We start from the raw sequence: 12,992 nt of genomic DNA, 5'->3' as shown, positions 1-12,992 counted from the left end.
TTTAAAAATGTCATTTGATCTCTCAGTAGTGTGGTAGGGTTAATCTCAGAAAGTAGAAATGTAGTAACTATCTACTGAGGAACATGTTTGAATCTTGTTTCTTTGTTTTTGTTAAGTCTCAAACCCAAATGTCTCCGAATTCCTTTTAATAAAAAATATGTATATCAGGAGTCATTTGACAGGATTAATGAACAAAGTGTTCCTGTGTCTGTCTTCTCCAGTTGCCCAGAAGGTTGTGGCCATGAGGAAAAAGCAGCAGCTCTCTATTGGTCCGTGCAAATCTCTCCCCAACTCTCCTAGCCACTCTTCAGTCCCCGCTGCAGCCATCCCCTCTGTTCACATCAACCAGGTATTCAAATCATCACAGACGGCACACTGTTCTTTTCTGTATGTGTAACACTTCTCATAGTCTTTTATCTGTGTGGGAAAATAAAAAGAATGTCCCTCAGTATAAATACTCTCTGACTTTCCATCTTTCCCTCTCGTCCTACCTCCCTTCTTCTGTTTCTGTCGTTTCCTCTTAATCTCTTGTTCCCCAGGCGGCCAATGGTGGGGGTGCGTTCAGCGACTACTCCTCCTCTGTTCCCTCCACCCCCAGCATAAGTCAGCGGGAGATGCGCATTGAGACCATCGCTTCCTCCAACACGCCCACGCCCATCCGCAAGCAGTCGAAGCGCCGCTCCAACATTTTCACAGTAAGTATGCGACAGCTGATGCAAAGCAACACCCACTCACACTACTAGAAGGCATGCTGCCAAGCACACTTTGTCCACCAGAGGGAGACGGGTAGCTCCAAATGCATCAAAGCCACCTCTCCTGCCTCCCATGCAGGCAAAGAAAGCGTCTTTTTCACACAGCACAAAGAGCAAAGGAGAAATAGAAATTAAATTAGATCCCCAAATATGCTCTAGAAGTATAAACCCTTCTTTTCAAAGCAAATACTAAAGATAAGCACTGTGGAAAACAACTCTTTACATGTCCTTTTTTCTTTTCCAATTGGATGTAGTAAGTGCCCATGGATTAAGTCTTTCATCTCACCCATAACAAACTAGGCCCTCTGCACTTTTCTAAATGTTTGACCTCCCTCCCCCTCCCCCTCTTATTTTTTACTAGATCCTTTCTTTGCAGTGATTTCCCTTTTGGGAGGAGACAGCAGCAACAAACCGCCACTTCTCCAAACTAAACTAAAAGTCAGAGCCAGCCAGTGCCCTGTTAACACGCTGCTAATAACGCACGCCCCCCACCTCTGATCAGCGCCCCAACTCCAGACAGAAATGCTCACCCAGCCATCTCCCTGATTCTAAATAACAAAAAATAAAAAAACTCCCCAATCTCCACCCAACTTACTTCGAACCTGGCCCAAATCCGATTTCGCCCTCCCAGATTCACCACCAGCCCCCCTCTCCCCCCCCCTCCTCCCTGTCTGCCCCCCTCCCCCTGTCTGCCTGCTCTCTACCCCGTGTCCTGTCGTATTTGCCCTTCGCTCTAACCAATAGCATATGTGTGCACTAACCACTCAAATTTCCTTAGCTGTCGTAAGCTTGTCTTTTACTTGTAGCCTCTGCCCCCTTCTTCTACCCAGCCTGCCCCCCCCTTGTCCTCCTCTCTCTCTGCCCTTCTACTCCAGCCTCTTCTACGCTGCTAAGACTCTCCTAATCTCACATGGCCAGCCCTCTGCCTCCGAGAGTTCAAGGAGGTCTTCAGGAACTCTTTTCCTTTTTAAAAATTACTTCTTTTTTTTCACAAATGAAATAGTCCTGCAGAGGCTGTTTTTACCTCCCAACAAAAGGCCAATGTGGGTTTTCAGAATGCCTGAGTCAGCTTTTCCAAAGTATAACGTATCCCTGTTTTTATCCCACAATTTAAATATTTTCCCCCACAATTTAGTTTGATTTATAAGACGGAGATCCGGCTATATGAGATTATTTATTTCTGAACTCTTCCCCTATACCCTTCCCCACCTCTAAAATGTCTCTTCTCCTCTACCTGTCTTCTTCCTCCTCACCCGTTTGCCCTCTGACCCTCTCCCTCCTCCCTCATACCTCCTTCTGTCCTTCCTTCTCTTCCTATCCTATCATATATATCCTCTTCTATATCTCCTACCTTCTCCCTGTTACCCCGGCTGCTTTGGGAGCCGCAGGCTTTGTGGCCTCCGAGCAGTACAGGCTGTTTGCTAGCTCCCCCTTGTTGTCTCCCTTCCCCCCCTGCTAGGTAGTGAGTAACCATGTCCACCAGAGAAATGAGCCTCTCCCCATCCGCGTCATGGAGATACCGAAGCACGCCACCTACCCAGTGTGGGTGCCGGAGTGGCAAGCCGAGCGGGAGTTTCAGCTCATGACCTTCTGAGGAGCAGCAAGCCGGGGGTGGGAGGAGGGAGGGGGAGGGAGATGATGATGATGATGATGATGATGATGAGGAGGAGGAAGCAGAGGAGGAGGGAACGGGAAGTTAACAGGGCGACATTTCTTCAGTGACACTTGAAGAGTGCGATGGGCTAAGGAGACGAAGACTTGCCGTGCCAACCTTTTTTGCCATTTTACAAAACAACAGAAAGAGAAAATATTTCATCAACAATATCGAGGATGTCCCTTTCCTAGCTTTGTCTGTTTTAAAAATATATATATTGACATCTGTGTTACAAAGTTCTATAAAAGTTCTGCTCTCGCTGATAGACAGCAGGCTGCCATTCAGAAAGCTGTCATGGTTTCTTGTAAGTAGTTCATTTTATGTTAATTTTTAGGGAGTTTAAAGAGAAGTATTCAGAAAGAAAATATGCCTTAATGTCATCAGTAGACAAGCTTTGACGGATCAATATCAGACTCACTTTATCAAACTCACTTTACTCAAGCCATTACATATAAGGTATTTTGTTCTCAGATTAGAGAAGAAAATGCTGCAGTTAATTAATGTTGTTCACTTATAATCAGATAAAAAAATATCCCGCTGTGCAATGGGACTTTTTAAAATGTCCCCTTTCAATGTGCAGTTTATTGAGTTAACTGTTAGATAATCACTTTTGGGATCAGTCTTTGGCCCAGCATTAATCTGACTACAACACATCTGATCTAAGACTTACTTATTCATTAGAAAAGCCCCTTAAAAAAAAATATATACCTTTTTTTTTTATTATGTTGTTTTTGCCGTACGTAAGTAAACAACTATACGACAGAACATTTTATCACTTCTTCTTTTTACCACCGTCACAAATCAATTTCACCAACCGCAATCATTTCAAGCCAGTTTTGCCATTACTGTCGTCGGCCACTAGGTGTCAGCACAGTACACATATTTTTTCCTAGTGCTTCCATGGTCAATAACTCCAAACGATCCGTTTTGTAATCTGTTGTTCCTGACGTCTCAGGCTGTCTGTCCCTTTTTGTGTTGAAAAGCACACTGTTTAGGAATTTAGATGAATACTACGGCATTTTTTATACTTAATCCCATACCACTCATCCATTCCTATTCATTTAATCCATGTATTAATGTCTGCCATTAGGTGTTTTCCATTCCATGTTTTTAATCACTTGACATGTTACTGGATCTCCACGTTTAAAACCATAACCAAAACTAAACAAAGAAAAGAAAAAAAAAACATTTGACCCTGTTTTTCAATATTTGCAGATTCGTGCTTCTGTTTCCAACCTTTCTTCAACATAAAGGGCTTTCCAACTCCTTCCGAATTAGAAGAGCATGATCGTTTAAAAAGAGAGTCCCCCTGCTTTGCCAATCACGATAGAGAGAAGATTATTTATTGAGGACTTACAGCTCGACGCTGCTTTACCCTCGGTGCTTTATTGCATTCAGGGTAATGCGCAGAACTTGCACTAAACGGAAACCATAGGACTTTGCGTCTCAAGTCGAGTTCATTCGAGCGCGCTCAAAGTAGACTGTCAAATATCACAAAGCGAGACAGACTCTAGGGACTCTTCTGGAAATGCCCTGCCCTGCCCGCCCCTACCCCCCCACTCCCTTTCAGACATGCCATACAAACACACGCTGGACAGTCAAGTCACTCTTGGAACTGTTATCCAGCCACCCAATGGACACAACCTTTCCTTACACCACATCACACTGCCTTTCGCCATAAATGAGGACTCAAGGACTAGACATGCCAAGTTGTTTTTTTTGTTCTTCTTTTTCGAATTTCCTACATTCATTTGGTTTGGTTTTATTTGATTCCTTCTTATTTTCCAGGGAGTAATGAATGAAATTGAAACATGTGGTATAAATGTATTATCATAGAGGTATTTTAGAGTAGTTTGGGGTTATTTTATGAAGGCCTTCATAAAAATCAGCGTAGAGTGTGTGGGTGTTGAGGTATTACAGAGATATTATACTGAACGTTGCCAACAAATGACACTGGGTTGCACCGACTTGTATGAATGTAGTTAAACTTAACATTTGTTTTTACTTTTATTTATTTTAAGTTATTTTTTGCACAATCAATTGTCTTTTATTCATTTATTTATTTTCCTCAGTTTAGGTTTGGTACAGAGATTATGAACTCTTGCATAATCGCTTTTCTATCATGAACGGATTGACGAAAATATAGACTGCTGTATATCTTGTATTGTATTTTATTTACAATGGTACTCTATAAAAAGTACATACATATAAGGAGTATATGAAATAATGCCTTTATTGTTCATCCTATATTTTGTGGGAACTGCAATGTTTGGCTCAATCTGTTGAATATTTTGAAGTGAATTTGTGACTTGCTTTGTATGGTGTCTGTATAGAAGCTAAACAAGTCATCATTAAACAAATAAAATGTTGGAAAAAATATAAACACCAGAGTTGGTTTACTTGAACTCAGACTCTACCTCTTCTCCATTGGTGACTGGACATTTCTCATGTTCTGAGTGAGACCATACACACTCATGTCTGTCTCTACCTGTGTCACATCTCTACTTGTTTTGGGGTGGGAATTTTTTTTTCAAATTTATTTTCATGTAAAGTTATATTTCCTGTCTAACCACTTTTTCCTCTCACAGGCATGACCAGAAACTTGAAATGTTCTAACTTTTCTGACAGTAATGTTGTTTAATATTTGCAAAATGATTTTGTCCTACCAGGTTTTGTAGGTCAAAAGTCGACAGAAGCTACTCTAATTTTCATCTCCTGTTTAATAACCTTTTTCCCCTTCTCTCCCTTTAACCTGTTGTGAAATGTAATGTATTTATCATGCTACAAAGGCCCTTATTAGCGACTATGCTAAAGTCCCTGCTGGCTCTACACTGGTATAGCAGCAGTGGGTCTGCAGGTCCGCTAAGGGCCCGCTCGGGGTCTCTCACAGAGGGAAGGATCCCCAAAGGGTTTCAGGGCTGAGTCATGACTCAATGTGTGGTCGTCCTTGGTCTCCTCTGTGTTGAGATGTGTCTATTGTGGTCTTGGTTTGGTCTCTTTATTATTTTATTTTAAACTTGCACGTCGGTGTTACTGCTGTTTGTTCCGCTGGTCTGCTTGTCTGTTAATTTCGAGCTTCTTTTTGAGACTTTTATTTTGCAACGTCGAGTTTCTTCACAATGCTCCAAACACAAACCCTCACTTCTCTTTCTGACCCCCATTCTCTCTTTCCCCCACACACACACCCCAACACACACAACTTTTCCCCAAAAACTCCCCTCACACCCCACAAGGCTTTGCTGTTTGCTGTTGCTTCAGTTTGCTGACTGATTTTCTTGTTTTCTTGCAGTCACGGAAAGCCAGTGAACAATCAAAGAGCGTTGACAGTAAAACAGACAGCATAGGCAGTGGAAGGGCCATACCTATCAAACAGGTAAGACACTTTCCTCATTTCTACCCTACATTTCTTATAGTGACCTGGGTAAGTATGATCTTTGTTGTCTGTTAAATGTGGATGTTCTGTGTTACAGATTTAAATCACAGTGGATTTAGTATACCAGTGTGTACTTGTCATGTCTTGCTTTTACCACAAGATGGCGATGTAATATAACATATCAGAAATAACTCAGCGTAAGTACAAGTGTAGCTGAATGAAAGAGAAAAGAAGGCTGGAGGTTAAGACATAGCAGTAAGACATAACATCAGAAAGGTTATTGGTATTTGTGGTAATCCTCTTCATATCGCGATTAAAAAAAGAAGTAGTTGTTTTTGAAATTCTAAAGGCACAATAAATGCATTTTTACCCAGTAAATTGTGGGAAAATTATGAAATTGAATTGTGTGTGTTTCTCAAATGACTTAAAATAAAGGTTTTTTTTGTATTCACTGTCTACAAAAATGTTTTAAAAAAGCATAACAAAGCTTCAGAAAACCTTTTGAAAAATACGATGTACTGATGTGTAAATGTATGAATCTCAGTCACTCAGTTGGAGAAAGATTATTTCAATCCTGTGATCAATTTGGATAATAATCTTAGATTCAAATCGTGGATGCACCGGTTCATAGAAAAACATTTGCTCCCAGTGGAAATGTAATTGTTTTTATTGCTCATAATTGTGCGTGGGTAGCATTTTTGCATAAAGGTTCATTCATGCATATCCATATAATAGACTTTGACAGCTAGGATTATCTGAAAATCTGATTAGATATCCCAGTAGACACAATTTTCTTTAGTGTTCGTTTCTGACTATTTGTTTTTTGAGGTACTTTCATGACCAGAAACGTTGTGCTTAAAAACTACAGATCACATACTGCCGTTTCTATTTTTCTAAGTTTTTTTCCCATAGTGAGTGTTTTTTATCATATTTTTCTTTATGATTTTTTATGTGATCATGCGTTGTTTAAAAGGACCCGCTGTTTAGTACTGAGCAGTAAATTACATATCTGAGTGAGGATCATTTTCTAAAGGTCCGTCTACAACCGAAGGAGAAGTAATTGACACATTGATTAGTAATCACTTGTGATTATATGAGGGCTGTTGAAAATGGGTCAGCATCATTATATTATCCTCTTTACCTGCAAATGATACAAGATAATGTCCTATTTTTGAAAATGTTGAGCCAGACCTTCTCATTCCCTTCGGATGAAAATTGCCAAGGCTTTGGTCCAGCGGTAAAAATAATGGCTGGGTGACACTTCCAAGCCCCCTCACTCAATCAGAAAATAATGCTGTGGAGAAACCAGTTTAACAGATACAATATCTATCGGTCCGTCTGTCTGCCACAGATACTAGATGTTCTTGTAATAGATACAAAAGCTTCACAGTGTTATAAAATGTTTTTAGAAATGTAGGATTACATCAGTCATATTTATTAACACAGCAGATGTTAAAATTGGGGTTTTATTTGTGCCCAACAACCTGAACAATGGCTAAAATCGGTAATAAATGCATTTGAGAATTTCTTAGTCGACTAACAATCACATGTTTAAGTCAATTTGACTGTTAGTTGATTAATTTGGTTAAGGGACTGAGAACAGGCAGTACTAAAATCACCCCCTTAAAAAAACACAATTGTAAATGTAAAACCTAATAGTGGCTATTCTGCACACATTTAATTGACATGTTATCTGGGTAAAGCTCTTGGTTTTATTGTAGCTTAGTGTAATTCCCTGCAGAAGCTGGGGAATCTGATGAGTGCTGGTGAGCAGAGTTTGGTTTTCACACATTAGAAAGAATCCCCTCTGAGCGATCTTTACTGTAAACTCTCCCATTCTTCTCCAGTACATTACAGGGGGGGGGGTCCTCTCTAAAGTCTGGGGCCAGTTTCTCTGAGTTTCATGGCAACTTTTGACAAGAGCCATCCCCCTCTTTTATCTACAAAGGATCTTTTTTGGCTATACAGATGTGGAGGGAGGGGGTTAGCCGTGTGACTCGCTGATCTCCAGGCCAGTCAAATGCACAATCAAGGAGATCAAAGTGTCAATGTGGGCTTAATTACCACTGCCCCCCACTCACCCCATCGAGCCAAATTACACACAGCCCCCCATCTCTTCCCTCTGCTCCTCCTATCTATAAAAATAGTGAGTGAGGATAACAATGCACTCACTGCTGAGGAGCCGCCAACAGCAGTGAGTGCATTCTTGCCCCATCACCGACCCCCCCCCCCCCCCCAACGACACAAGCAACACACCACACAACACACATGCACCACACAGACACACACACACACACACACACACACACACACACACACACACACACACACACACACACACACACACTGTTCCCTGTCACAAAGGGCTGTCCTATCAGTCAGCCACAGTGGCAGGATGCAGCTTTTCTCCTGGTCTTCTGACAAAAGAAGGGAAAGACACTATCTCCTCTGTGTAGATATGACAATTGTGTGGCCACAGAGACACCTCTGACGATCGGCCTGTTTCCTTATGTCGCACAGCCTGAACACACATCTCTTTGTGTGTGTGTGTCAGTGTTGTATGAATGCACAGGGCTCCAAACATGTTGCAATTTGATGTCAAACCACCACACTGCTCAATCTAAATGCGGCAGACAATTAAACAATTATGACAAATTATGTCAAATAATTTGTCTTCCGGCAACTGACAGTGGCGTGCTTTATGAACGATGTGCCACAGCAGCTGTTCACATAAAACAGCAGAGAAATTAGTCTGCACATGTAAAGATTTTCACATTATTTTCTAAGCATCTTTATTGATCTGCTACACAGCTCTGATAAATATATGTAGCGCCGCACTGATTGCATGTATAGATTTATGAATGCTTCAGTAAGGCCACGAGATGAGCAACATGTTTGCTTGTAAAACATGTATTATAGAGTCGCCAGAGGCCCTGGGACTGAATCATTTACTTTGTATGATTAGAGCGTCGTTTAAAAAGTGTTTACAGTCATTTTATTGATTAAGTTTAGAATTGTGGGCAGTCGGCAAGTTATCGATTTAGGGACACAATATTTCATTCTGAAAAATCATCAGAACCAAGGATATATAAAGTAGCATATATATGTAATTTAAATGCGCTCTGTGCTTTCTGCTTTTTAAACGGAATATTTACAACATATTAATATATATTTTTAGATAAAATAAGGAAAATAAGGACAAAATTGTTGTCTAACTTTTTGTTTTATTCCAATGCAAAACAAGACGTATTCAGTTGAATTTATAACGTGTCAGCAACACACAGGCAACTTTTGTGCAATGCTGGTTTGTTTTTTCGATGTGGTCTTAGTTTTATAACTTTAATAACTTTTCCCCGTGGCAAAATAAGATTTTAGGAGTAGAAAACATCAGAAAATAATACAATATTCTCCGTTACCTAGTGACTTTAATTGAGAAGAGCGAATTTGGTGGAGTAGATTTACAGAATTGTTTGTATCTCCAGTGAGAATCTTTAAACAGGCAAGTGTATTCATAAGATATTAAGAAGAATAAATTCTCTCCCCCCCCCCTCAGATGAATCAGGTTTGGGATTAGGATGATTGTCGGCACACAGCCTGGTGCCTAGGTCACAGAGGGTCAGCTCTCCCTGATGTGTTAATAAGGATTAAAGCCTGCAGGATGCGCCTGGCTAGCAAAATACAACCCCCTCTACCCCCCCCCTCTTCAGCTCACACACACACACACACACTGGCCCTGGCTGTAAAAGCACAAACATTGCCCCGGCTTAATCCCCTAATTAAGCGTGCCCCTCCTCACTATTTAACCCCAGAGAGCCTCCTGGCCCCTGCACTCAGCAGCGTTTGGCCACCTCCAGCAGAGGAACTGCATTGTTTACCAGTGGATTTACTCAGCAGATAAGGAAACCATCTGATGCCCTAAAAGGCGCCAGAAGATAAAGTAGAATAGAATAAGAGCTGAGTGGGCTTTGAAGAGGGGAGATCACACTCCCTAATCCCCAGATTGAGAGGTCTTCCAGAGTTCAGCATGTTATGTGTATGAATGCAGGGAGGAGGTCTGGCAAATTGGATTGTCTCTCCCTCTGAAAGGCCTCAGTGCCAGAGGAACCTGGCCAACTTTGCAGGTCGAATAATCACAATGGAAAAACTAACATATCATTAAACCACCCAGCAAATTATAATGAAGAATGAAAGTTTAAGGGATTTAATTACATAGAACTATTATGTTTTCATGTTGTTTTAAATGTATAATCACTTCCACACTGTTACATAATTGTCACTTAAAATGTTTGTTTGCGTTATGACTTGCCACACAGAGATCTGCCATAACGAATCTGAAATGACAATAATAATGCTGCTTTATAGTATTTAACATCCATAATGGCTCATATTATCCACCATGCTGCTTTGTGAAGAGCATATGCTCACCGTGATGCCTCGTGTCTTACAGGGAATCCTTCTGAAGCGAAGTGGCAAATCCCTCAACAAGGAATGGAAAAAGAAATATGTCACACTGTGTGATAATGGCGTCCTTACTTACCACCCCAGTTTACACGTGAGTCTGAACCCCCCCCTCCTCTCTTCTTCACTTCCCATTTCTTTTTCCAATCGGCTTTATGTGTTTGTTACACTACTGTTTGTACTCGAGGGTGCCGCTGGAGGTTTTAATGTGGGACTGTTTTTCAACCGCTGCTGAGCATGATTCTCTTGATGGGATTACATTTACAACCCTTTCCGTAGTGAGCGGGATTACAAGCATATAGGCTCATGAGACTTGTGTAACAGCTAACCCAGTGACTCTAAGCGTAGTATTAAGAAACGGTGTGTCCTAGTGGTCATCTCTGTCCCCCACTGGGATGCCCTTCCCCGGTGCCGTCTAATGGAGACATGGTGTGTGTGCCCGCCGCGCCCAGACTCCACGCTGCCTTGTATTTATAATGGTTCTCACCACATGGCAGCAGAGCCTGACCAGCCTCCCACATCCATCTATGTCAGAATCCTGCTGGGCCGCTAATACCTCTTAAACACTCGGCTGGCTGGCAGCAGACAGATCAGATCCCGGGTGCCACACTCCGAAAACTCTCGTCTTTTTATTCCCCCAAAACACCTTCATTTCCTCCCTGATTCTTCCAGCCTTGTGTTTGAGATGTTAGGAGATCATTTGGCGAGGTAAGATGAGAGATGTCTGCAACCTCTTGTGTCTAATGAGACTGCTCAAACTTTGAACACAAGCCCAACAGTTAGACGCGAACCTTGTGTGTGGCCTTGTTGCACTGACAGTGTGTTAGCGGTTTAATTTACAAGCAGTTATTAGTAGAGTGGAGCAGTGCTACAGTGATGTATGTAATTGACTGAGCAGGCTATCTCTTGATCATTACCGCTATTACAGGTCATCAGGGCAATCTTTGAATCTATGAATCTGTTGACTTACAGAGGGAGGTGAGATAAGGGAGACAGTTACATTAGCGCCGTAACAGCTCGAGCTCATTTTGAGCAGTGGAGCAGAGACGGGGTAAGAAAGGGGAAGAGAGATTGAGGAAAGGAGAGAGGGAGAAGGAAAGAGGGAGGGAGGCAGACTGAGAGTGGAAGAGGGGAACCTTTAATTTCGCAGTCAGCCAAGCCATCCACACAATCACCTTCTGTTAATTCTATCTGCTACATCAATTAAATTGTTTGTTGAAACTAATTGAATGTGGCTTAATCACACATCTTAATAGCTTTGCACGCTTCGATCTGGCTGTTAATTCCAGCAATAAAATGAAATGAGAGCGCTCACTGGGTAATTAGCGAGGAGGCTTGGGAAAGAAATGAGTGCTTTATGACACGGTAATAAAGCAGAGGAGCCGGTGGGGGGACGGCAAAGGCCGAGCTCGCCTCTATTTGGGTCTTTTTCTGCTGAGCCCAATGATTTTCACCTTGGCTTCCCACATTCGGGTAGTAGTCGCTTTAAACCAAATCAGATGCCCAAATTGAAAGTGAATGAGACTGTTTGCATTCATTAAGCCTATCATCTCGCTATCTGGAGAGATGGCGTGGGCACAGGTGATGTATAATGGCTTTACAATCATTTTTCCACTCTCACACGTTTAGTGGAAGGTCTGAGATGGGTTGTGACTAATGGGGATGGAAATTGAATAGTCTTTTAATCTGTTTTTCTTCCATAATTCCAGATTCTCGTTGGTCTGCGGTGTATAATCAGTTACCTGTATTGAGGGAATTGTATGAAATATTTGGACTCCTACTTGACTAGATCACAGTCCATCCACAATAGCTGTCATGTTATTTTTTTGCACTTTCTATAGGACTACATGCAGAATGTGCATGGGAAAGAGATCGACTTGCTGAGGACAACGGTAAAGGTTCCTGGGAAGCGACCGCCCAGAGCCGTGGCAACCGTCGCCCCGACAGCTAGTCCCAAAACCAACGGGCTGACCAAGGACCGCAGCACCCTGCAGCTGGGCATCGGAAACACAGGTACCACGTCCTGTCCTCATTATATGGCCAGAGTGATACAAGTTACTGTGCTTCGTTTGCATTTTTCATATTTTAGATATAGATTCAAATACATTGATTGAGTGATTCATCTGCATTATGATCCCTCTTTTCTATACTGTTTTAAAGCAGGACTCTGCGATTCAAACCAATACATGTTTGATATGGCCAGAACACATTTGTGAAATGGAGATTAGTTAAATATGTCTTGAAGGTGATTATGTGCTACCTTTTTAATCTTCTGTATTAAACATTGAAACGTAATCATATGAAGTTTAGTATCATAAACAACACTTTGAAGGCGCATCCACTCAAAGACTTATCAAACACACTTTTTGTCAAATTCAGCAAATACCTCCTTTTGGTTTGCAAGCTGTTCGTTATGTAGTGAGCCGAAACATAATGTTGGGCACATACAAGGCCCCTGCTCTTAAGTGGGAAACAAACAACGTCAACCCAAAACTAGGGTGGCCCTGAAGTGCAAGTCAAAACAACATTTCACAAAACACTACAGCATTTCAGAAAACACTACAGCATTTCAGAAAACACTACAGCATTTCAAAAAACACTACATCATTTCAACTTTTACGGAAAGGGTATTCCTTTAGGGAAAACACTTCTTGTTTGTGATTGGACAGAGCCAGCCAGAGAAGCACTGCTGTGATTGGTTGTTTTTGCTGCCAGTCAAGAAATGACGCTTCGTGATTGGTCAGCACCCGACAGC

At 41.7% G+C, this 12,992-nt stretch overlaps 1 protein-coding gene across 1 annotated transcript in view; it reads left to right on the top strand.

Annotated features, from left to right (window-relative positions):
• Positions 1-221: 221 nt before the first annotated feature.
• Positions 222-12,992, top strand: part of agap3 (ArfGAP with GTPase domain, ankyrin repeat and PH domain 3) — a gene marked incomplete at its 5' end in the record, with an annotated part of 48,164 nt that continues 35,393 nt past the window's right edge. Inside the window, 5 exons of the mRNA XM_010769683.1 lie at positions 222-349; positions 540-695; positions 5,696-5,779; positions 10,227-10,331; positions 12,079-12,250. Of these exons, the coding sequence (XP_010767985.1) occupies positions 222-349; positions 540-695; positions 5,696-5,779; positions 10,227-10,331; positions 12,079-12,250 (645 nt within the window). The remainder of the gene's footprint in view (positions 350-539; positions 696-5,695; positions 5,780-10,226; positions 10,332-12,078; positions 12,251-12,992) is intronic.

The sequence above is a fragment of the Notothenia coriiceps genome, unplaced genomic scaffold (assembly GCF_000735185.1).
Source record: "Notothenia coriiceps isolate Sejong01 unplaced genomic scaffold, NC01 NC01_scaffold00007588, whole genome shotgun sequence".
In the NCBI taxonomy this organism is placed as follows: Eukaryota; Metazoa; Chordata; class Actinopteri; order Perciformes; family Nototheniidae; genus Notothenia; species Notothenia coriiceps.
This window is presented reverse-complemented; position numbering and strand designations above follow the sequence as displayed.